The sequence below is a fragment of the Mesocricetus auratus genome, unplaced genomic scaffold (genome assembly GCF_017639785.1).
Source record: "Mesocricetus auratus isolate SY011 unplaced genomic scaffold, BCM_Maur_2.0 Super-Scaffold_100031, whole genome shotgun sequence".
NCBI classification, from domain to species: domain Eukaryota; kingdom Metazoa; phylum Chordata; class Mammalia; order Rodentia; family Cricetidae; genus Mesocricetus; species Mesocricetus auratus.
This window is the reverse complement of record NW_024429212.1, coordinates 17440516-17463099: the sequence shown is the minus strand read 5'-3', so window position 1 is coordinate 17463099 and position 22584 is coordinate 17440516. Positions and strand designations below refer to the sequence as shown.

At 52.3% G+C, this 22584-nt stretch overlaps 3 protein-coding genes across 6 annotated transcripts in view; 2 read left to right on the top strand and 1 right to left on the bottom strand.

Moving 5' to 3' along the window:
- The first annotated feature begins 2628 nt into the window (after positions 1 to 2628).
- Slc49a3 (solute carrier family 49 member 3) lies at positions 2629 to 10881 on the top strand. Of its 4 annotated transcripts, none has more exons than XM_040733485.1 (10): positions 2631 to 3273; positions 5979 to 6137; positions 6358 to 6595; positions 6776 to 6852; positions 7313 to 7450; positions 7551 to 7667; positions 8086 to 8238; positions 8499 to 8656; positions 8944 to 9053; positions 9909 to 10881. In XM_040733485.1, the coding sequence occupies exons 1-10, from the start codon at positions 3124 to 3126 to the stop codon at positions 10184 to 10186; spliced, it is 1578 nt and encodes a 525-aa protein (XP_040589419.1). In that variant the 5' UTR covers positions 2631 to 3123; the 3' UTR covers positions 10187 to 10881. The 4 variants fall into 4 exon arrangements, with proteins under 4 accessions (XP_040589421.1, XP_040589419.1, XP_040589420.1 ...); XM_040733486.1 differs by having other exon boundaries at positions 2642 to 3273; positions 6382 to 6595; XM_040733487.1 differs by lacking the exon at positions 6358 to 6595 and having other exon boundaries at positions 2629 to 3346.
- A 7433-nt stretch (positions 10882 to 18314) lies between these two features.
- On the top strand, positions 18315 to 19511 carry Atp5me (ATP synthase membrane subunit e). The gene is made up of 4 exons (XM_013118595.3): positions 18315 to 18469; positions 18720 to 18774; positions 18957 to 19055; positions 19431 to 19511. The coding sequence occupies exons 1-4, from the start codon at positions 18434 to 18436 to the stop codon at positions 19448 to 19450; spliced, it is 210 nt and encodes a 69-aa protein (XP_012974049.1). The 5' UTR covers positions 18315 to 18433; the 3' UTR covers positions 19451 to 19511.
- A 1374-nt stretch (positions 19512 to 20885) lies between these two features.
- Pde6b (phosphodiesterase 6B) overlaps positions 20886 to 22584 on the bottom strand; it is a 42154-nt gene continuing 40455 nt past the window's right edge. Inside the window, exons 21-22 of the mRNA XM_005077404.4 lie at positions 22083 to 22239; positions 20886 to 21116 (exon numbers count right to left, since the gene is read on the bottom strand). Coding sequence (XP_005077461.1) covers positions 21055 to 21116; positions 22083 to 22239 — 219 coding nt within the window. The 3' untranslated portion in view covers positions 20886 to 21054. The remainder of the gene's footprint in view (positions 21117 to 22082; positions 22240 to 22584) is intronic.

Sequence of the window (22584 nt, the reverse complement as noted above, 5' to 3'; positions counted from 1 at the left end):
GTGTTAGTTTATTTTTGGCTACTGTGATGAAATGTCCGAGTATGGGTCACCTTATAAGAAAAGAGATGTGCCTTGGTCCTGCCTCAGCGAGGTGATGGGACATACTTGGTTGACATCCTAGGGGAAGCTTTACCCTCTCTGAGGAGCAGATGGGAGTTGGGATGAGGAGAGGGAGGGGGAAACTGGGATTGGAATGTAGAAAATAAAAAATAAATTAATTAAAAAAAGAAAGAAAAAAGGTGTGTTTGGCATACAGTTTTGGAGGTTCAGGTGTTCGGTATAGCCATCACCTCAACTCTGGTGAGCATCTCAATGGTGAATGGTGTCACAATGGATGGGGCATTTCTTAGAGGGAATGATTACACTGGCAGACAGGAAGCCATGGTGAGGGGAGCCATAGTGAGTGTTGGAGGCTGAACTCAGTACCTTGCCCAGTCTAAACAACCATCCCATCGCTGAGCTAAGTCCCGGGCACCCAAGCTTGTCTTTTAAAATAATAATGTCAAGACTTAACTTAGTGGCCTGTGGAAATTGAAGAATTATGTGTTTTCCAAAAGCAGCACCCCAAAATACCTCAAGGTTCCTACTAGATCCCATCTTTTAAAGCCTCTTCCATGTCAACATCACCACTTTGAGAGAAACGGTTACAGCACAGGGACACTTGGAAACATACCCAGACCACACCAAACCATTGCAAATGGAGTCACTCCATATATAACCATAGGGCTGGCCTTTATCTCCTCACTCTGCATAATTAAGCAGGTTGCTGACTATATTTGCTCTTCATTTCTGAATAATATTCCATGGTGTAGTTTACTTGACTATTCACTGACTGAAAGACACCTGAGTGTTTATACTTTTTTGGTGATAACAAATAAAGCTGCTACAGGTTTTTATCTCTCATGGATAAATACTCATGGCAGCAATGACTGGGTTATGTGATAACTACGTTCTTAGTTTTTTTGTTTTGTTTTTTGTTTTTTTGGTTTTTTTGTTTTGTTTTGTTTTTACGAGACAGGGTTTCTCTGTATTGTTTTGGAGGCTGTCGGTCCAGCCCGGCCTCGAACTCACAAAGATCCGCCTGCCTCTGCCTCCCGAGTGCTGGGACTAAAGGTGTGCGCCACCACCGCCCGGCTACGTTCTTAGTTTTATGAGCAACTACCAACTCGTTTTCTACAGCCTTGACAACATTTAGTGTTGTCGGTTATTTTGTTTAGCACTCTAAAACGAAGTATGGCATTAGCTCCTTGTGGTTTTAATTAGCATCTTACTGATGGCTAATAAAGTTAGCCATTAATCCTTATTTGCCATCTGTTTATTCTCTTCAGTCTTTTGCCCATATTCTAACTGGGTTTGAAAAACACTATGTAGTAGTCCTTTGTTAGATATGTGGCTTGCAAATATTTTCTTCCCATCTGTGTGTAGAAAAGCCTCTTGATAGACACTGCATTAACCCTATAGGTCAGTTCAGAGAAAACTAGTATCAGCTAACATGCTGAGTTTTTCAGGATATGAGTAAGGTACACTTGTCCATTTCTGTAGGTCCTTGGTTTTTTTTTTATTAGTGTTGTGCAATTTTTAGCATATAAGTGCTATAACTGCTTTGTTAAGCTTATAGCTGAGTATTATCTTTGATGAGATCATGAATGTATTGTTTTTCATTTTGGTTTCTATGTTGTCCACACTGGCAGAATGTTTAGGAAGACAACAGCTGTTGACTGTGTACTGATCTTAACGCTTGGAGACCTCGTTGAACTCACCTACTCAGCACAAGAGCCCTAAGATAGAGGAAGGTTTGCTTAAACAGAGATGTGGCAATACAGGAAGTATTCATGGTGATGGCCTCATTTGGACATAGGTTATCAGAAGCTGGGGACAGACAGGGTTCCCGTCTAAGCTAGGACCCTGAACACTGAAGCCTGAACCACCCTCTCAGTCTCCTAGATAGAATGTCAGCATGTCAGAGTCCCCAGGCCAAGGCAGCTCCAGGTCGTGGGGGGAGAGTATGGGAGGCTGGGTCTTCGTGGAAGTGACTATGAACGGCAGACTGAGGGCAATCGGGGTGAAGAACACACAGCAAGCTTGTTCAGGCTGCGTGGTTGACAGGTGGTACCATCCAATACTGAAGATGAACAGCAGGAACACTGGAAACTGGAGGCTAGCCTGGGCTAGACCAGTGAGGCTCTGGCTCGAGCCTGGGCTATACCAGTGAGGCGACTCCGGCTCGAAAACCAAATTCCTAAGTCCCAGAACTGAACAAAAAGGACTAGTAATCTTGAGGGCAAGACCATAGGGATGTGTCTGAAGCAGAAAGAGCCTCTCCTCACTGAGAGAAACCCACCTCCTTCCCCTGCCTGGCCAGCTCCCCATCTCCCTCCACAACTCGGCCTGCCCCTGCCCCAACAGCTCTTCCCTCCTCCTCACTAGTCTGAACAGGAACTTTGGCCCACTGGGCTTCCCTAGGATTGGCCAGGTCAAACACAGTGGCAAAGATTACTCCTGTCAGCTGCTTCAGCCCCGGGTCAGGTGACTCCTAACTTCTTTGCCAGACCTCTCCTTTCTGATGACAGAAAGCAACTGCCCATACCTGAGTTGCAGCCCAGCCGTTCCCCAGGTGCAAAGGCAAATTAAGGAGCCTAGAAATGGAGTTTGAGGCTGCCTACCCACAGGCATGGGTGGTGTAGCCAGGAGAAGCCTTTCCTCGCCCTCCACCCCGCCTCTTCCTCCTCTAGGAGGAGTCTAGTGACTGTCCTGGATTGGAGGCGTTTGCAAAATTGATCCCGCTCCACTCCTCCTTGTTGGCCTCGGGCCTTTCCGTAGCTGCTGCTTGGGACCTCGAGAATTTGGGAGGAAACTTTCAAAAATGCAGACTTTGATGAAATAGAGACCCCCTTTCCGGCACCTACCACCGCGGATGAAGTTCCCGGTGCAGCCACACAGGGAACTTTTATCCCTCCGGTTTCCTCCTTGGCCTCTGTCGAAGAGTAACCCTGGCTTCTCCCAACCAATTTATCCTTCGGGGCGGGGATTAAGCAGATGATTCCGCCGGCCCTGTTCCTGGGACTCCCACCCACGCGCTGCGTTTTGCTGTGAAATGCAAGCGGGCGGCCTGCAGACACTGGGATGGTCAGGACTATGGGGGACAGAGCGGAAGCCAGGGACAGGCAGGGAACATCTGGGACCGCTGGAGACGAGCTGCCTGCTCCCCGCACCTATGCGCGCCGCTGGGTCTTCCTGCTGGTGGTCAGCCTCCTGAGCTGCTCCAACGCGATGGTACTCGAGCGCTGGGAAGGGCGGGGCGGGGTCCTAACAGCAGCCCCGGAGCTAGTTTGTTTTGCTCCTCGAGGTAAACCGGCCTTTCTTCTAGCTCTAGAGGTTGTGGAAGAAGAGGCAAGTGCCTGTCCCGCCTGGGAGGGACCAGCCGGGGAGGGGACAGGTCTGTTTCAAGGGTCTCAGCCGTGCAACTTGTTACTTTCTCATGCTCTCCCTAGCCCCCAAATGCTAATGTCAGGGGCCCACAGACACTCCTTCTTTATCCCATCAGGCATAGGTGGACTGTAGACGATCCTTTCTCCCTAGGCACAGGTCCACGGGCACTTGAGCCTAGGTGGAGAGAGAGCGTGGAACTGTTACCATATATCACTCAAGAGACAGACAACCCTGCACCTCTCTGGTGCTGGGTCTCCCTCGTACGTGTGAAAGAACTTTGGGTTGCATGTGGCTACCTCGCTGAATGGATAGCAATTTGGGCCATGCAGCTGTGAGTTGTAAGACATACAGCTCAGAGAGTGCCAAGTGAGTGTGGGTCCACGAGGAAGTGCAGCCCTTTGTGTAGACGGTGGCCAGGGCACTCCATGTGAAACAGCAATCGGTTGGCTTGCATCGCCCTTTCTTTTTTCCTGCTGCGCTGGTTGTGAAGAAGCCGCTTTGAGTGAAGGTAGGGGCGATACCTGCTACTGTAGCCGTATCAGAAACTTCTCTCCCGGTAGCTGCCTTTGCTAGCTGGGACTTGCCGCTATGGCTTGGCTCACAGGTCCCCCTTTCTAGCATTAGGAAACATAACCGGCTTGGGATGGATGGATGTCTGAGGATACACGCAGGAATCTACTTGAATCTCACCTTTTGTAGGTGTGGAAAGTGCCTGGGACACTTGTGTGGTGTCCTGCTGTCCTTATGGAGGAAACAGAATATTACCCTGATACTAGAAAATTGTCATGATCCAGGTTGGGTCCTCATTGTGACCAGTGAGTGGGCTTTATGTTCAGCCATGCTCCCTGGAATCCCTGGCTTATTTGTCTGTGGCTGTTGACTGGGTCCAGGGTTCTGAGAGAGCAGCCTGAGGGGCACAGGCATAGCAGAGCTTGCTGTGAGGCCAAGAGATGACCCTGAGAGAGCAGCTGACCCTGAGAGAGCAGCCTGAGGTGCGCAGGCATAGCAGAGCTTGCTGTGAGGCCAAGAGATGACCCTGCGGTTTGCATGGAAAGGAGGTCAGAGGGTGAGCCAGAGCAAGGCTGAGAGCTGGTTGAAAGCATTCTTGTACAGTAGGTGAGACAGATGGATTTTTTTTCTCCTCTCCACATCTGTTGCTTTACACATGCCTGAGCTATCTCTGCCCTCCTGTATGCGGGCCACAGCTCTGGGAGCAGCAAGGACAAACCTGTGAGACTTGCTAGATGGGTTCTTCGCCCCCCCCCCAGTACAGCAGGTTCTGAAAACTTACCTGGTCCCTGTCTGCTCTACAAAGCCAGGCAGGAGACGATTAGGCTTGCATGAAGTTCTTTCTACGCCTGGGGGATCTGTTCCTTGTATTGTTCTCTGAGGGAAAATAAAAAAAGAAGGAAATGCAACTGTTGCACAACCTTGGTGTTTGCTGAGGCTTTGAGGCTGGGAAGTCTGACACACTGTGTTCAGCTGTGGAGGGTGTGGCTTGGATCTGTGTCATCCTGAGTAGGGTTCATCAGGAACTTTGATTTGGGACACACCCTTGTTGGGGCCATATATCTATTCTCTCTGCTGGTCTAAGCTTGGGTGACCCTTTCTCTCCCCACACCTCCCCTTACTTCCTCCAGAAAAACTTGCTCCACTTTGCACTCTTCTGTTAGCTGGGTTTCAGAGTCCCTCTGCTTTGTAACGTCTAAGACAGACAGGAGGGTGTTGTGCAGGGAGAGATGTCATTTATTCCATCCCATCCCTAAAGAAGTCCTGGGCTCTGAACTCTTCTGTCTTGGCTTTTTTTTTTTTTTGGCCCCTCCTTGGTCCTCATGCATGTTCTGAGCCCCCAAGGTATCATGTAGCCATATCTGGATGTCTGGCGTGGAGTCTCCTCCACACTCCAGGCCTCGTAGTCTCCCCAAAATGTGTTCCTTGTCCATCTTGCCTCAGCACATTGCTCAACCATGAAATTTGGAACCATGGTTACCATTTGCCCTCACTCCTATATCTCCCCCTCCTACCCTGTGTGCTCCAATACTACATCCTTAAGTGCTATGACCCACTCAGTGTCCAGGAAATCCCACCCACTGAGATTCTGGCTTCTCTGTCTCTCATTCCACATAAGTCCCTCCTCTTCCCACTACCTTCAACACAGTGTCTCCCAGGCAGTAGCACCATCCCCACTGAGTGCCTTTAGCCCCCTCAGAGAACCAGACCGATCCTGATGAGATTAGTGGTCCTTCAGGCTCTGGCCAGGTTTTTGGCCTCTGTATCTGCTGGCTCATGGTCCACTGCTGGTCAGTCTGTGGGCCATGCCTGGCTGCTTTCCTGGATTGTAACGGGGTGAAGGTGGTTCTCTAGCAGGGTGATCCGAAGTTTCTATTAGGCTCCTGCTCCTACCCTGAGTTAGCCCCAAATGGGGATCCTAGGCTTCATCAAGAGCAGGGCTGGCGAGGTGGTGTCTGTGACCCATAGCTGACTAATGTGTATCCATATATAGCTGACTAATGTGTATCCATATATAGCTGACTAATGTGTATCCACAGTTATGGCTCAGTTTTGCACCTGTAGCAGACACCATCGCACAGCTCTACTTCCTGTCCATGGAACAGGTCAACTGGCTGTCACTGGTCTACCTTGTGGTATCCATCCCATTTGGCATGGCAGCCATCTGGGTTCTGGACTCTGTTGGGCTCCGTGGAGCAGTAAGTCAGATCTCATCCCATGCCTGTATGGGGAGGGTGGGACCCGTTGACTTAGAGTGCAGAAGCCTGGTCTCTTCTCCAGATTAGAGTCCACCAGCCCCACTGGCCATGCTCCTCAGGCAGAGCAGCTGGGGATGGCAAGCAGATATTGGGGTACCCCTATAAACTAGGGAGAGACAGCTGGAGATGTAGGTTGTAGAGGATCTAGACTGGCATGTAGTCTTTTGACTGTCCATTCCTGCAGACTGTCCTGGGTGCGTGGTTGAATTTTGCTGGGAGTTTGCTACGTGCTGTGCCCTGCTTGGATGTCAGGATCCCCAATCCCTTTGCCTTCTTCATGAGTGGCCAGAGCCTCTGTGCCCTGGCCCAGACCCTGGTCATCTCTTCTCCAGCCAAGCTGGCTGCCTTATGGTTTCCAGAGCACCAGCGAGCTACAGCTAACATGATTGGCACCATGTGTGAGTCCTGGGGGTGGGATCCCTGTAACCTGGGCTCAGTTCATAGACCCTGCTGGATGTGGTCCTCTGCTCCCCAACTTGGGCCAAAGGCCAAGGTGCCTGAGCTAGGAAGGATTCTCCCCCCAAGGGCTGGGGTGAGGCCTGCATCAGCTGAGCTTATATAGCTGTTTTTCTACCCAGCAAATCCTCTGGGCATCCTTGTGGCAAATGTGCTGTCTCCTGCCCTGGTCAAGAAGGCCGAGGACATCCCCATGATGGTGAGATGGCTCATGATGATCTTGCATGGTGACATGTGTGCTAATGTGAACTTGAGCTTGTACATATATGGTCATTGTGCTGGTGTGTGATCTATAGAAACACACACACACACACACACACACACACAGTATATATGCGTTCTTGTTGGTATGGCATGCCTGGGTGTGTTAGCATTTTATCTGCTTCTTATGTGGGGATAGGTCGGGAGCCTTGGGAAGTTGGGCTGGTGTTATCAAGGAGGGATTCATCCTCGAGTGTTATTCTGAAAGTGAGGTTCTACAGGAAGCCATGAAGAACAGCTGAGGGTGGAGAGATCCGGTCCCCTCCCCTCTCCTAAAGGAGTTGGGTTTGCTGATTCTGGAGATTAAAGACTAGTAAGGCAGACAAGAGCATCCTGAGACATGTGGGGGCACACATTGTCAGTGTGGCTTCTTTGTGACACTCAGAATCTTTCCCTAGCTTGGCATCTACATTGCCCCTGCTGCCCTTGCCTGTCTCTTGGCCACTACCTGTGTCTGGGAGAGTGTGCCTCCCAGCCCGCCATCTGCAGGGGCTGCCGGCTCTACTTCAGAGAGTTTCCTCCACGGCCTCAAACTGGTGGGTTGTATGGATTCTGCAGGGGGGCCGGGGGTGGGCAGGGAAGCTGTGGTCAGAAGCCTGCTTGGGCTCCTGCGTTGAGAGCTGTTTTCCCCTCTAGCTCATACAGAATAAGGCCTATGTTATCCTGGCCGTATGCTTTGGTGGTGGCATTGGTGTCTTCTCCAGCTTCTCAGCCCTGCTGGAACAGATCCTTTGTGCCAGTGGCTACTCCAATGTAAGTGGTAGCCCTTGCCTTTGGGGTGGGCTGTGCCTCTGCCAGGGTTTCCTGTTGCTCCTGAGCACTCAGTTCACCCCTGATAGGGATGAGATGGACAGCCTCTCACGGAGGTGACCGTCAATGGCTTCTTATACATCCCTGCGTCATGATACCTGTGTCAGAGTCTGCCTCCTGACAGAGTGGTGGGTGTAGGTCTCTCGTGGGTCATAGGCATGCATCCAGGGTTTTAGGGTGTCTGTGGTGATAATCCTTTCCCTTTAGTGGGGTTCACATTGCAGAAAAAAAATCCATCCTAGAAGGCAGCTTGACAAGGTTGTCTAGACTGGTCCTCTGGAACCGCCCTGGTGATGACACATGCTCTAAGGAGCCCTGTTGGCTCCCTGATGGTTCTAAGCTTGCCCTCCCCCACTTCCAGGAGTTCTCAGGCCTCTGTGGGGCCCTCTTCATCGTGTTTGGGATTCTGGGGGCACTGCTTCTGGGCCTGTATGTGGATCGGACCAAGCACTTCACTGAGGCTACCAAGATAGGCCTCTGTCTGACTTCCTTGACTTTCGTGGCCTTTGCTCTGGTGAGACTCATCAAGAACAGAGACCACCTACCCAGGATGGAGGGATACTATGGCAGGTGGGTGGGTGGGTGAGGCACAGAGGGTACCGTGGTGGCTTTTCCGAGAGCCGGTGCCTCAGCGTCAAGCCTGGCTTCTGCCTGAGGGTAACCCTGGGTAGGGCTGGATTTACTCCATGTTGCCCAGTCTAGGAACTCATAGGGGAGGGGCATGAGTCACAGCCATCCCGTTCCATTCTTCTCTTCCCCCTTTGCTGGTGCCAGGTGTCCCAGCTGCGGGGACAGACCTTGGCGTTGGCCGCCATCTGCTCCCTCCTCGGGCTCTTTGGCTTCTCAGTGGCACCTGTGGTCATGGAGCTGGCAGTTGAATGCTCGTTTCCTGTGGGTGAAGGTGCCTCTTCTGGCTTGATTTTTGTCCTGGGGTGAGTATCTTTCCGCACCGGCATGGACTCTTTCCCCTTGCGGCTCCTGATCCATGAAGCTGGGAACCTGCTTGCCCTGGCCAGGGATAAGCATGTGTACTAAGTACTTGCTGTTTGCAAGCCAAGCCTGTGCCGCTGCTGGGTCAGTGTGGACAGAGACAGCATGCCACCTCAGGAGTGACAGGTGTCGCAGAGGTCGCCCATAGATGTTTTTCCCTTCCCAAGATAGTGTTCAGTGTGGTGGGCAGAGAGTTTTGCTGCCCAGGCTGAGGGCCCTTTGTCTCTAGGCAGGCCGAAGGTGTGCTCATCATGCTGCTACTGACGGCACTGACTGTGCGGCGAACAGGTCCATCCTTTTCAACCTGCCAGCAGGGTGAGGAGCCGCTAGACTGGACAGGTGAGTGTCTGTGCCCAGGCTTTGGCTCCAGAGAGCTAAAACCAGACCAGGAAGATGGGGTGTTAGGAGGCCTGGCCCAGTTGAGGATCGTGATTCTTGTTGTTCTTTACTTGGTGTGGAGCAGTATGGTCAGATGCCTGGGCCCTCTTTGTGGGTGTAGCCCAAAGACCCTGACAAAAATCCAGCATCAGTATCCCCACCCCCGTGAGACATGTTTCAATATCCAGGAAAATAGAGACTGAGATCTTAGCTGGAAAGGCGACAGAGATCTTGGAGTGAATAGGAGAGAAAGAGACAGAGATGGAAAAGAGAAACACAGATATTTACATAGAAATAGAGACAGCACTCGGGAGGCAGAGGCAGGCGGATCTCTGTGAGTTCGAGGCCAGCCTGGTCTACAGAGTTCCAGGACAGCCTCCAAAACAATACAGAGAAACCCTGTCTCCAAAAACCAAAAAGAAAAAAGAAATAGAGACAGGAACAGGGAGAGACAGGGACACAAAGAATCTACCTGACCAGATGGGAGGGGTTGATCGGAGATAGGAATAGGGTCAGAGATACAAAAGATCCAGAGACAGGACGATTGAGAGAGGCAGAGATAAAGATTTGGAGATGAGAGCGGGTAGAGTTCAGTTGTAGTGCACACATGTCCCCATAACTTGGCGATTCCCAGTTGTTGGACCTGAACCTGGGAACATCCTGAGGGTTGAGACCCACGCCTGTTTCCAGACCTCTCTGTGGTCACCATCACTGGGGTCAGCTGGGTCAGGTCTACCGAGGCTTGGCTATGGTGGGAGATGGGAACTCCTTGACTGCCTGGGCAGTTGAGGGACAGGCCTCTGCTTGTGTTCTTAGAGTCCCTGCTGCTGCTGGCCGGCCTATGTACTCTTTTCACCTGTGTCTTGGTGCTCTTCTTCAACACTCCATATCGGCGCCTGGAGGCTGAGTCTGGAGGACCCTCTTCACCCAGAACATGTGTCAAGGAGCCAAGGATAATAAGCCCTACCCAAGTGCCACCCCTTGAGACTCCTGGCTTGACACCTCTAGCTGGGGCCTTGCAGGAGGCTCCTGGCCCTGCTTCTCTCCACAAAAGACACTCAGGATGGCCAGAGACATCTAGCAGAAGCTTCTAGCAGAAGCTTGCCAGGGTCTCTTTGACTGTGCCAGCCACGCTAAGAGCTCTGACAGGGACACAGAGTCCTTAGCATACCTAGAGCATGACGGGATGGCCTTTTTGTCCTCAGCTAGGCAGTGATTAATTGAAAATACTGGTCAGTTAGGGTGGACCCTGGCCAAGCCAGATTTGTAGTGGCTGCTGCAGGGAGGTCCTGTTTAGGGGCAGAGGGGGCGAGTGGGAGATTCCTGGCAGGAGACTGAGGGAGTTCTGAGGGCTGTGGCATGGCCAGTCTGAGATAGACAGGTGTAGGAAGATTTTTGTCTCAACTCTGTGACCAGACACTTAACCTGATTCTAGGATGGCACAGAAGGTGGTAAGCTTATCTGAGCAGAGTGGGGAGCAGAAGGATCTTAGGTTGACATACCCCCTCCAGTGAACACTCCGCAGGCAGGTTCGTGTGTTCAACTTTATTGAGCTGGTTGCAGATTGCAGCCTGAAGAATAGAGAAACTGCCTCCTCTGTGTGACAGAGTCTACAGCTCAGACCCTTGTAGTCCCAGCTACATCAATGAAGGCAAACTCCAGCACCTGAGTGAACCCGCGATGGGTAGGGTATTGCCGGGGACGTCAAGTTGGTGGTGGTAGGAAGGGGGAGAAACCAGTCTGCTGGGCTCCAGACCCAGACACAGTAAATTTCAGGCAATGAACTCCATTCGATGGGTTCCTGCTTCTCATTTGACCTGTTCAGGGGTGGAGAGGGACAGAGGGCCAAGGGTCAAGCCAGGGGAGGGGCTAGGGATGTGTGCTTGGTGGGGTCAGAAGAGGGATGGAGGAAGGGGGTGAGACAAAGGGGGGTGGGAGAAGTGAATGTGTAAGTAAGAGGGGTTTGGGGGGAGGGGATAGGATACTGGGAATAAAAAAAAATGAGGTGGTGATGGTGGGGAGTAAAATGGTCTAGACAAGCTGGGACCCGGACCTTTATTCCTGCCTCCGGGTTTGATACCTCTACTATTGAGCTGGCTAGCAGCAGAGTAGGCGGTGTATCCTTTTGGGGGAATGTTGCCCCTAGCTGCCCTCCGATATACTTGGAGTTGTAGAAACCATAGAGGTGGGCTTGGGGGTTGGGCAAACCTCATTTGCCGTCATCTTGCTGGCTTGAAACATCGGTAGACCTTCGATGCCGAGACTGGGAAAGGGATTGATTACGCTGCTCTGAGGAAGAGTGGGAAGTTCCTGCTTGTGGCTCCTCTCGTGGGAAGCCTGAGGATAGCCCGATGTGTGTACAACCTGTCCACCTGTCGTCAAAGCTCAGGTGCCCGACGGTCCCTGGGGCTCACGGTGACTCACAGTAGGTACCTGATGGAGTAAGAAGCACATGCCTGGGGGCACCAGAATGTTCCCTTCCCTAGTGCTGTGTGTAGGTAAGCTATCTGTGAAAGGGCTTAAGACAGCAATATAGGTGGGTAGACAATGACCCCCTGCGTAATGAAGGCCCAAACGGCAAGAATGACCTTTTTCTTAGCTGTTCCAAATGACTCTGCTCTTAGGGTCTCAGGGTGGCTGTTTGAAGCCCTGGAGGGGCTGGTGAGGTGGGTTTGGGATCAGGTGCTATGTCTGTTTTCAGGGTAAATATTCCCCAGGCCCCTAAGTCAGATTCAATATTCTTTGTGTATGCTGCCTCTGCCATCAAGGTTAAGCATCTTGAAGTCATTTAGGGTGGTCTCTGTGTTTGTGCCTGCTCACCAAAGGCTTTTAGAGTCCTGTCTTGTCCTAGAGCGTCAAGGGCTTAGTCTCGCTGTGCCATGGGGGGAGTCTTCCCTATTCCTGGGCCCCAAGGAACTCTGTGGATCCACATGTAGCTCTGGGTTCCATTTTGGGAACCAGGGCTCTGAGAGTGACAGAGACTACAGGTAGCTGGGTAGATGGGAGACTGTTGGGACTCACAGGTCTCTCAAGAGATGTCCCTACGACAGCTCGGACTTCTGGCTGCCACTTTGTGTAAGGTTGGCTGAGGGTTACCATCCCAGGGGACTGGAAACCACGGAGTGAACCTAGGTAGCCTGGAGGTGACACAGATAACCTCTCCCCCTAGCCCAGGCACTAGGAGGCTTTGTTCTGCTCAGGATGCATTTCCAAGGCCTTGTACCCCATTAATGGCCAAAGGCCCTGGGGTCTCAGACATGCCAGGTAACTCTGTAAAATACCTTGAGGTGTTTTATGTTTTATTTATTTTTTATTTTTTAAATATTTGAGGATTTAAGGGTTAGGGAACTATAAACATTGTCAAGTGACTGAGTTGAGGGCTGTCCCAGGACAGCTCACTGTCCATCTCCCAGATACGTTCAGGAGCACGATGAAGTTGATGGGCCCTGAGGACCCCTTGAGTATGGCATCCACCTTGCCCTTGACATTAGTTCTGTCTGTTGCAAGCATGGGTGGGGGTGAGGTGTTCACTGTGGGGCCACCCCTGCCATCCTCAACCCACTCTGTCCTTGACACCGGTAGGTAACCCCGAGGGACAGCCTACACCTGCCATTCACGGGGTGGCTCCAGCAGAGTGCTGAGCGCTCGTAGCCAAAGGGCAGAGGGGACATAAACTGGAGCCCTCTGGCCCACGTGTGGGGAATACAGGCTGGAGTCAATCGGGTCACTTCAAATCTAAGGACACCATCTTCTGTGGAGGGGAGGGGAGGGGTTGAGGACTTTCTCTGTTCCCAAATATAGGGAAGGTGGACACTGGGGAACCCCCATCCTGGTTTCTAAGGTGGGACCGAAAGCCTCCTGGCCCCCACCTCAGGAGGGTCTCTTGGTAGGCCATTGAGACAGGGACGGTTAAGTACCAGCGGAAGCGGCTTGAAGCAGGTGGGGGAAGAGCTGGCATCTGGCTCTGAGATGATGAGCAGGGCCTACCCACAAGGTAAGCCTAGGTGTAGTGGGGAGGTGTGGGGGAGGGGACAGGGCTGGGTGTGTCACCCGCTGGGTTGTCTCCTCAGTCCCTACCTCAAGCCCACCCTGAACACCCTCTGTCAGGTCTAAACAAACCAGAGCCTTCAGTAGCTGCCCTGAGACCCTGAGACCAAAGTTCTTTGGAGTAACTAAGGAAAACTAAATAAACCTAGAGGTGACCATAACACCCCCAAGTATGTGTGTGTGTGTGTGTGTGTGTGTGTGCGTGCCTGAGCATTTAGGGGCAATGCCCTTATTATACTTGAGGAAGAGATCACACTTACTCAGGGAAGTGTTAGTGTCCTGTAGTCTTCTTTGTCAGTGAAGCTGTCTCTGTTCTTACCCATGAGCATGAAGACCTAGAAGCCAATGCTAGGCTTATCGCACCGCTGGCGGCCCAGCTTTGCCTCAGCTCCTGCCCTCTCCCCCATTAAAGGGACAGGCACTCTGAGGCCACATGCGTCCTCCTGTACCAACTGTGTGGGCCGCTCCCAGGGAGCAAAGACAGACTCCCTTCCTAGAACTTCCAGAACTTGGGTCTGCTCAAAGTTGGAGATGACATTAACAAAGGGTGCTTTCTGGGTATATGGTGCCATTTTCCTTTTTGGTCTTCCTGCTGGCTCGAGAGGCAGGATTCCCAAGGATGAGGGCCTTGGGGCAACTAGGGGGGAACACTCAGGGACAACCCATGATTTGGGAGACAGTTCACACCATGGGGGAACTGTGGCACTGGAGGGTTCAGGCAGCCCACTATGTCTAATCCTGGAGGGCTCTGGAGTAAATGGGCTCAAAAAGGATGGACTCATGCCTGGCATCCAGTTTTCTTTAGTCCCAGACCCCCCCTCCCTCATTCTTTCCAGTTTGTCACCATGGCAACTGTGGGGTCTTTATCTCTAAACCTATACCATTGTGTATGTTCACGTGAGCACACACACACACACACACACACACACACACACACACACACACACACACACATAGACACCCATGTGTAAGTACATGCACACACACCTTTGAATGCCCCTACCCAGCACCTCCCTGGCTGCCTGTTCACCATGTCTGAACCTTTCCTGCTCAGGATCTGCCACGCCCACTGAGCAGCCTATATCCCAGAATGTGGCGAGGGTGTCGGGATTGATGACACAGAGACCAGAAGGCTCCTCAAGAAGGCTCTCTTTTATTCCTACTCTGGCTGGTTATTATATACCCTGACACCAGAGGTGGCAGTGGGTGGGTCTGAAAGAGGCGGTTAGTCTTTGGAAAAGGTCGAGGTCAGGGTGTTCCAGTGGGCGAGCCCTTTTCAGGAACTTATTGCCCTGGGCACTGTATTGTTTTTAGTAAACATTGTCTTACAGCTGCCTACTCCCATGCTGATGGGGAAGGATCCAGCTCCTGTTTGTCTTAAGATGCTGCCTGCCCCCCCCCCCCAGGATAGCTCAGACTTTGGTTGACACTTCCTACGAGGGCAGGTTGAGGACTGCCATCTCAGGTGTTGATATCCTGGCTTCTCCCTCTCCCCAGGTCCTGGGCAACCTGACCCTGTGCCTACTCCCAACTCCTCGCCTTCCCCCTCCCTGTGGTTTCTCCTCAGCACCCACCTGTCACCCTCTCCTCGATCTGTGCCTTCTCCTTAGGGAACCTTTCCTGGTCACGGGGCATCTCTAATCCTCGGGCTCTCTCCCCGCCCCTGGATCGCTCTTCTCCGGGCGACCTTCCCTCGCCTCAGGATCCATCTTCGACAGGTGATCACTCCTCACTGGCAGCTCAAAGACTGTCAGAGGTTGCATGGTTACGTGGTGCATGCGTTAAGTGACTGCGTAAGGACTCTGCATGCAGAGGCCGTGTGGCAGAGTTGGGCCAACGGCAGCTCCTTGACTCCAGTTTCAATGACCTCTGCTGCGGAGCCTCGTTCTAAACTGCTCCTTTTCCCTTTATAAGTATGTTCTCTCTCTTTCCCTTTCTGCTCCCGATCAGTTAACGCCTACCCTCCCTTCGCTCCCTTTGCCAATAAACTCCACGTGGGTTTGTTGAGTTTGGTGGATCGCGTTTCACCGCCTGAAGCTGCAGCAAAGAACACCACCACGGAACTGGACAACTGCTGAGTGAGCCTCCGTAGCCTGGTGGTAACTCAGATACCCCGTCTCTAGCCCAGGTACCAGGAGGTTATTAGTCTGCCGAGGATGCTGCATCTCCGGGGCCTTGTGCCACAGTATTGGCCTAAGGCTGGGGGTCTGAGTCATCCTAGGCAACTGGGCTCTGCCAGTGCAGCAGAAACTACAGGTGGTAGCTGGGCGTTGGTGGCGCACGCCTTTAATCCCAGCACTCGGGAGGCAGAGGCAGGTGGATCTCTGTGAGTTGGAGGCCAGCCTGGTCTACAAAGCGAGTTCCAGCACAACTTCCAAGACAATACAGAGAAACCCTGTCTAGAAAAACCAAAAAAAAAAAAAAAAGAAAGAAAGAAAGAAAGAAACTATAGGTGTTGAGGACAGAGTGCCACCTTTCCAAGGCCAGCAGAGGTGCTGTGAATGGCTCTTGCCCGAGAATTCGTGTTTTGCTTTGTGTGCGTCGGGTCTCACACAGCACTGCTTTTACTTCCTGATTAATTGGCAAATCCAGGGCCCATTCCGATGCCACTGCTGGCAGCCCTGTAGCTGGGTGGTAAGCGAAAACATTTCTGAGTTTGGGAGAGCCTTGAAGATGGTTAGACGGCTTGCAATGGAGCCACTCTTGGCATGGCCCCCGGGCTTCCCCTGACGCCCTCATCTTACAGCAAAAGCTCAGGGAAGCAATATGACTTTTACTCTGTCGTTAGTGCTGGGCACTGGATGTCTGGGGTGAGAGTAAGAGGCTGGAAGTGGGTGAGGAAAGTCCCACAAGTAGAATGAAGTGAGCAGATGAGATCTCCACAGTCCCATACAGTGGAGACCTAAGCCAGATAAGGACAACAGGAAGTGGGACCTCAGCAGCCACAGATGGAACAAGTAGGAATGGAGTGTACGTCTGATAGCCGGGCAACCCCTACCCTGGTACGTTTCTAAACTGCTACATCTCCCACACTGGGCATAGTCAGAGGTCCTGTCCTGTCCTGTACCCCAAGGTCATAGCCTCAGTCACAGAAGCTCCTTCCCAGACGCCGTGTCAGACCTCGAGGGGGGAATTACCAGAGCTGGGAGTTTGTTCAGGTGTGGGAATGGCAGCTGAGGGTAAACGGCCTCGGTTGGGCTTAGCCCAGCTGCAGGGGTGGTAAGCTCTGAATGTGAGAGGGACACAAGGACCCCGGGGAGGATCTTGGCTGAGCCTGAGCATAGCACTAAAGATAGCAGCACATTGGGAATATTTAGACTCTGCACACAGCTGTCTCCAACAGGTGCAGAATCCTCCCGATGGTGTCCTGAGCTATGTGGAACCTCAACCATGTATGCTGCCCCCACAAATGATCCTGAGCCAAGCCAAATGCCAAGCCTTTCGTTTGCATGCTGTGCCTGTGTGTGTGTGTGTGTGTTGTGTGCCTCTTCTATCTCTACTCCAGCAGGTAGCTTCTAATGCACTCACCTCTTAACCCACACTCCTCTTGGGCCCCAGAGACAGTTTCAGTTCTGGAGGCCTGAGCTGTTGAGGAGTCTGATTTAAGATCTAGTGATGGAAACCTGTTTGGTCACCTAGGGGTTATCTAACCAGTTGCTTAGGAGCAGGAAAGGGAGGGGGCTCAGAGTGCAGATGTCCATGAGAGGTGAGGAAGTTTATTTGGTGCCTTGTAGGGTCAGCCTGCCTTGGCAGTTTCCTCCGGGAACAATGGCTCCAGGAGAGCAGGAGGAGTCTGCCTTTCTAACTCAGGCTCAGGTAGGGAAGGGGGTGGGAACTAAAGATCAGAGTTATCAGGGGCAGGAAAGGAGTGTGTGGTGTATCTTTGGCATATGGCCTGGGTATTTCTGTTCCCAGCTCAGGGAACTTTCTAGGATTCCAACAGAGGAGGCCCAGGAACCCCAGACCAAATGCAGGCACAGTTCCAGGCCTTGGGGCAGCGGCTCCTCTTCCAGGATAGCTGAGCACCTATTATGAGCTCTGGGGCTTTTCACTGCTGCATTTTACTCATTCACTTTATATTCATAGTTACATTCTCTTTGCAAATATGGACTTAATGAAGAGTCAGGTAAAACTTCCCCATCCCTATGGACTTTGCACCCTTCCAAGCCCTGGTGCAATGTAAAACGGAGAATGTTGACTCACAGACAGCCTTAGGAAGACGTCAAGTCACTACTGAGCATTGGGGTAAGGCCAGCCAACGGGTGGCTACAACCTTGCCATGTCTGACATCCACGGAGAATGCATGCCAATAGCGGACACAGCTGGTAAGTCAGCTTGTCTGCTGTTTGCCCCATCGCTGGACAACTTCAGTCTAGGCCAGTGACTCTCAACCTTCCTATTGCTGCGACCCTTTAATACTTTTGATGTTGCGGTGACCGTCCCCTCCCCCCGACCGCAGAATTATTTTCATTGCTACTTCATAACTGTACTTTTGCAACTATTATGAATCGTAATGTAGATATTTTTGGAGATAGAGGCTTGCCAAAGGGATCGTGACCCACACAGGTTGGACACGGCTGCCAGATTGGCACCCATTCTGGGCAGTGCCTACAGAAAACCAGGTCGGCAGTTTGGGTGCTTCATACTCCCTCTCCAAGAGGTCATTAGGACTCAGGGCTTGGGGTCCTGAGCGTGTGGGCAGGGAGACCCAGGGGTCAGCCCCGTTTGGATGACCTTCACCTGTAAGATCTCAAAACCTGAGGTGGAAGTTGTGGGATCTGAGCGAGGAGACCCGGTTGCGCTGGCCAGGAGGCATATGCATCCAGGGCAGGCAATTGCAGTAAAGGCCTGGAAGGTTCACGATTTCTCCACGGGGGAAGGAGGGAGAGGGGACAAATCAAGGTCTGTAATCTGTAATCTCAGACCTACACCCAACGGCCACCCTGGGCGGGTGTGCTCGTCTGTTCCAAGAGAAGAAGGGGCTGTTTGCCTGCTCCGGTGCAGAGGAGGAGGGCGACGGATTCCAGAGCTGGTCGTTCATTACATGCCTGTGCTGAAGTCACGTGGCCCCACGTCTCCACCCTCCTGAAGTGTCCTTGCAAACGCAGCCCAATGACTTGTTCGCCATGGCAAAGCGGTAAACCAGCCCAGGGAGGACGCACCGCTACCCTCCGGCCACCAGGGGGCGCGTCGCCGCTGTGGCGCATGCGCCTTCCTGGCTTCAGGAGGAAGCCCTGCGCTCTTGCTGCGACTTCCGCCTCAGTTGAGCTTCCGGCGCGAAGGTCACGGACAAGATGGTACCCCCGGTCCAGGTTTCTCCGCTCATCAAGGTGAACCCCCCTTGCCGTCGCTGCACGGTGCCAAGAGCCCTTGTCTGCCCCTTACCGTAGTGACCTCGCCTCGCCACCGTCGAGCCTGCTGGCTGTGGTCTCCGGGCAGTCCGGGCTGCGACGCCCCAACCTGGGCCTGGCGACCTCCCCTTGCGCCCCCTGCCCTGCTCCCCTCTCCCCGTGCTCCTCGATCTCCGATCTCCTCTACCCTCTGGTAACGCGCCTTCTGCTCTAACGTCTCTTTCTGCAGCTCGGCCGGTACTCAGCCCTGGTCCTCGGCATGGCCTACGGCGCTAAACGCTACAGTGAGTTCTGGGACCGGGAGTGGCGGGATGAGGGGGACGGGGGAACAAGCTGACTGTGTGGGATTCCCGGGGTCTGCAGCTCCCGGGGAGGGAGCAGGTGGGAACAGCTACCCGGAGATTCGGGAGTGGGCACTCTCACGCAACATTTTTAGGGAAAGAAATTAAATCACTCTGCTTCCCAGGTTACCTGAAACCCCGGGCGGAGGAGGACAGGAGGGTGGCAGCGGAGGAAAAGAAGAGGCTAGATGAGCTGAAACGGATCGAGAGAGAACTCGCAGAAAGTATGGCTCTCAACCCCTACCCCTTACCCCCAGGTTTTCTGACAGTCGCTGCGGTCCAGTGGCCCCGGGTGGCACATGTGTCCAGCGCTGTCCTCGGTGGAGCCCAGTGGACTGTGGCGGGGGGGGGGGCGTGCTGCCCCCACTGTCTTCAGAGAGGGCTGCCGCTGAGCAGGCTCGCTGACCCCTCCCTCTCGGTTGACTTCCTGCAGATTCCGGTCAGGTGGAGGGGGCAGTGGGGAATGCAAGGGATGGTTTTAGTGACAGAGTTGGAATTAAGAGTCTGGGTTTTAATCAAACCGGGAACCTGAAGTCCTCGCAGGTGGCCCGAGTGTATATAACGTATGACACTGTCTCTTCTCGATTTCTGCCCTCAAGGTGACACCATACTCAAGTGACGCACCCGTGGGCTCGCCTTTCTTTAGCCGCAGAGGATGAATAAAAAGCTGTGTCGAGTGATGGGTGCTTCCTGTCTTTACTGCCTTGGATGTTGGCTTCTAGGCACCAGCCAGCTCGGCGGTGGTTTTTCTGGCTTTTCATCGAGGGTTCAGAGGGATTAATGGTCATTACCTGACACAGATACAGAGTGCTGGTAAGAAGCACTTGAGCAGTACGGAGGGGCACCATGGTAAAACCCAAGCTAAGGAAATAGAGTGGTTCAGCCGCTCAGGCCCAGCACAGGAGGGCAGGTGGGACTTGATGCCTTCATAACAACGTGGGTCTTGAAACGTGAAGTGGAGCTATTCAAGGAGGCTGCCCTTCCGTAAGGGCCACCGTATGCCGGCAGCTGGTGTGCTGGCTAGTTCATTTCAACTTGACACAAACTGGTCGCTTGGGAAGAGGGAACCTCAACTGAGGAATTGTCTAGCAGATATTTTTTTTTTAATTTCATTTAACATTCTCTCACCTCTCCGATGACCCCTCCCTCACCTCCCCCCCAGTCCACCCTCCCAACGGGTGAGCGCTCCCATAAGGAGTCAACAAAGTCTTGCAGGACTAAGCCCCCTCCCCCCTGCACTAAGGCTGAGCATGGCATCCCATCAAAGAGAATGGGCTCCGACAAGCTAGCTCAGGCACCAGGGATAGATCCTGGTCCTACTGCCCAGGGTTGGGCATTTTCTTAAGTGACGGTCGATGTGGGAGTGTCCAGCCCGCTGTGGGTGGTACCACACCCCTGGGCAGATGGTCCTGGGTTATGTAAGGAAGCAAGCTGAGCAAGCCAGCAAGCAGCATTCTTCCATGGTTCCTGTCTGAGCTCCTGTACTGATTTTTAACAGTGGTGGAGATATGTAAACCAAATTAACCCTTAGCCCCCCACCCCCCCCCAAGTTGTTCTAGGTCTTGGCTTATCACAGCAATGAAAAACCATCAGTTTTATGCCTTGCACAAGTTTCCTAGGTTTAGAGTCTTATTTTTTTAATAAGTTGAGAGAGGCAGCATATGTATACTTCAAAGCCCCATATTTGGTTTTACAGGCTGAGCAAAGAGCTGCTTTCCCTCTCCACTCCCCCTAAACGGTATCCCACTATCTGGGACTGTGAGGGTTAAATTTGCCAGCAAACTGCTGGATGTATGGTCTTCCCAGGAATGGCCCCATCCAGTTAGTGTTCTGTCAGGAGAACAAGTTCTTTGGGATCCCATGAGGGGTATTTTTGTTGTTGTTGTTTTTCCAGACGGGGTTTCTCTGTAGCTTTGGAGACTCTGCTGGAACTGTTTTTGAAGAACAGGCTGGCCAAGAATAGAGCTCTGATTTCAGGCACAATTCACAAATCCTTTGTAAAGAACTTTGTGGGAACTTTATCAGACCAGATAAATACGGACTACACCATTTAACATTCACAGTTGGCTTTAATTTGAAAAACAAAATCTTTAAAATTTCAAGATACCCAGTTATATTTGATCTTTTTTCTGCTTCCTAATGCTTTATACCAAACTGCTATAGGCAGAGTCCATCTCCGGTGAGTAAAAGTGGCAGGAGGGACCAGAAGCCATTAGATAGGTTTTACAGGATAGAGCAGGTCGAGGACTTGGGTGCTGGGCCACCGTTGCAGATTTCTGTGCCCGCTGCAAGAGAAGACAAGACTATGAATGGCTGCTTGGTCTGCTGCCTTCTATACCCAGTGTCCTCTACTAGGCACCCGTAGATTCTCTCTGCAGGGGTTGAACGAGCTCTGTGGCCAAGCCAAGCCGATTATGCTGATCCTTACTGCTTGAGCCTCTGCGGTCACTGTGCCCTGATTACTTTCAGCCCTGACCTCCCATGACCCCGAAGCTGCCTTCTTCAATGTGCTCTCTCAGTGGCCCTAGAGAACCCCAGGTCCAGGGTAAACCAACCCTGGAAAAGATAAGATAATGTCACCGGGCTTCTCGTCTGGGACGCAGTGGGTTGTTCAGCTGAGATACAGGTTAGTAATGTGCCAACTTAACTCTTGCTTAACTTGCCGATTTTGTTTTTGCCTTTTTGTTGTGTTTTGTTCAGATTTGCTCTTTTGTTTCTGAGGATAGTTGGGGGTAGGGGGATTACATGCATGTGCTACCATACCTGGAAAGGAACTGCTACTTACTGGAACAAAAGAGTTGGTAGGAGTTCAGTGACCTTACTTCCCCATGTATAGGAATATACCAGCATTCCTGTCTCAGTAAGAGAACATTTCGGTCTGATCTGTTACCTACATGGCTAGAGCTACCATGCCTCTTGAAGGACATGATAGATGGATGGGGCATTCTTTGGCTCCAGAGCCTCAGCCTCAACTGTTGGGCTATGTGAATTGGCTGCCTTTCTGATTGCCTGATGGTTTTTTTGTTTTGTTTTGGTTTGGTTTGGTTTTTGTTTTTTCGAGACAGGGTTTCTCTGTATTGTTTTTGGAGGGTGGCCTCAAACTCACAGAGATCCACCTGCCTCTGCCTCCCGAGTGCTGGGATTAAAGGCGTGCGCCACCAACGCCCGGCGCTTGGTGGTTTTCTGCCTCATTACGGCATTGACTTAAGGGTTAACTGTGAGCCCATCCCAGTCCTCTGAGGGACCCAGACCTTTCTTGGCTGCTATTCTGTCTTCTTCCTTCTTCTTCTCTTCCTCCAGGGCCTTGACTTTGGCCTCGTACTCGTCAGCTAGTGCTTTCCACTCCTTTCTGTTATTTTGCAGTCGGTCAAACATGGGCAGGATCTCTTCATGAAAACGAGAAAATTCCTAGAGGGAACTGAGAGGTCACTATGCTGGCCCCACTGCTCCTGAAGGGCCCAGAGAGTAGCCCTCCGAGGCCTCAGGCTTCCCTGCCACCAGACTCATTGGACTGAGGACGCTTTCGCATCTGCAGCACATTTTATCTCACAAGTCATAGGGACGGTGAAGCGAGGCCCCACACGCCCCGGCACCTGTCAGGCGGCTCCTATCCATCCCCAGGTCACGTGATCTGTGGCTTGCCACAGGCCCGGCATGAGCTTGGTTCCCTCACCCTCAGCCTATTTCACTCGGGGCTGACCCCTAGGCAGTGTCACCTACAGTTGAGCAGCACAGGAAAGAACCGCTGAAGTT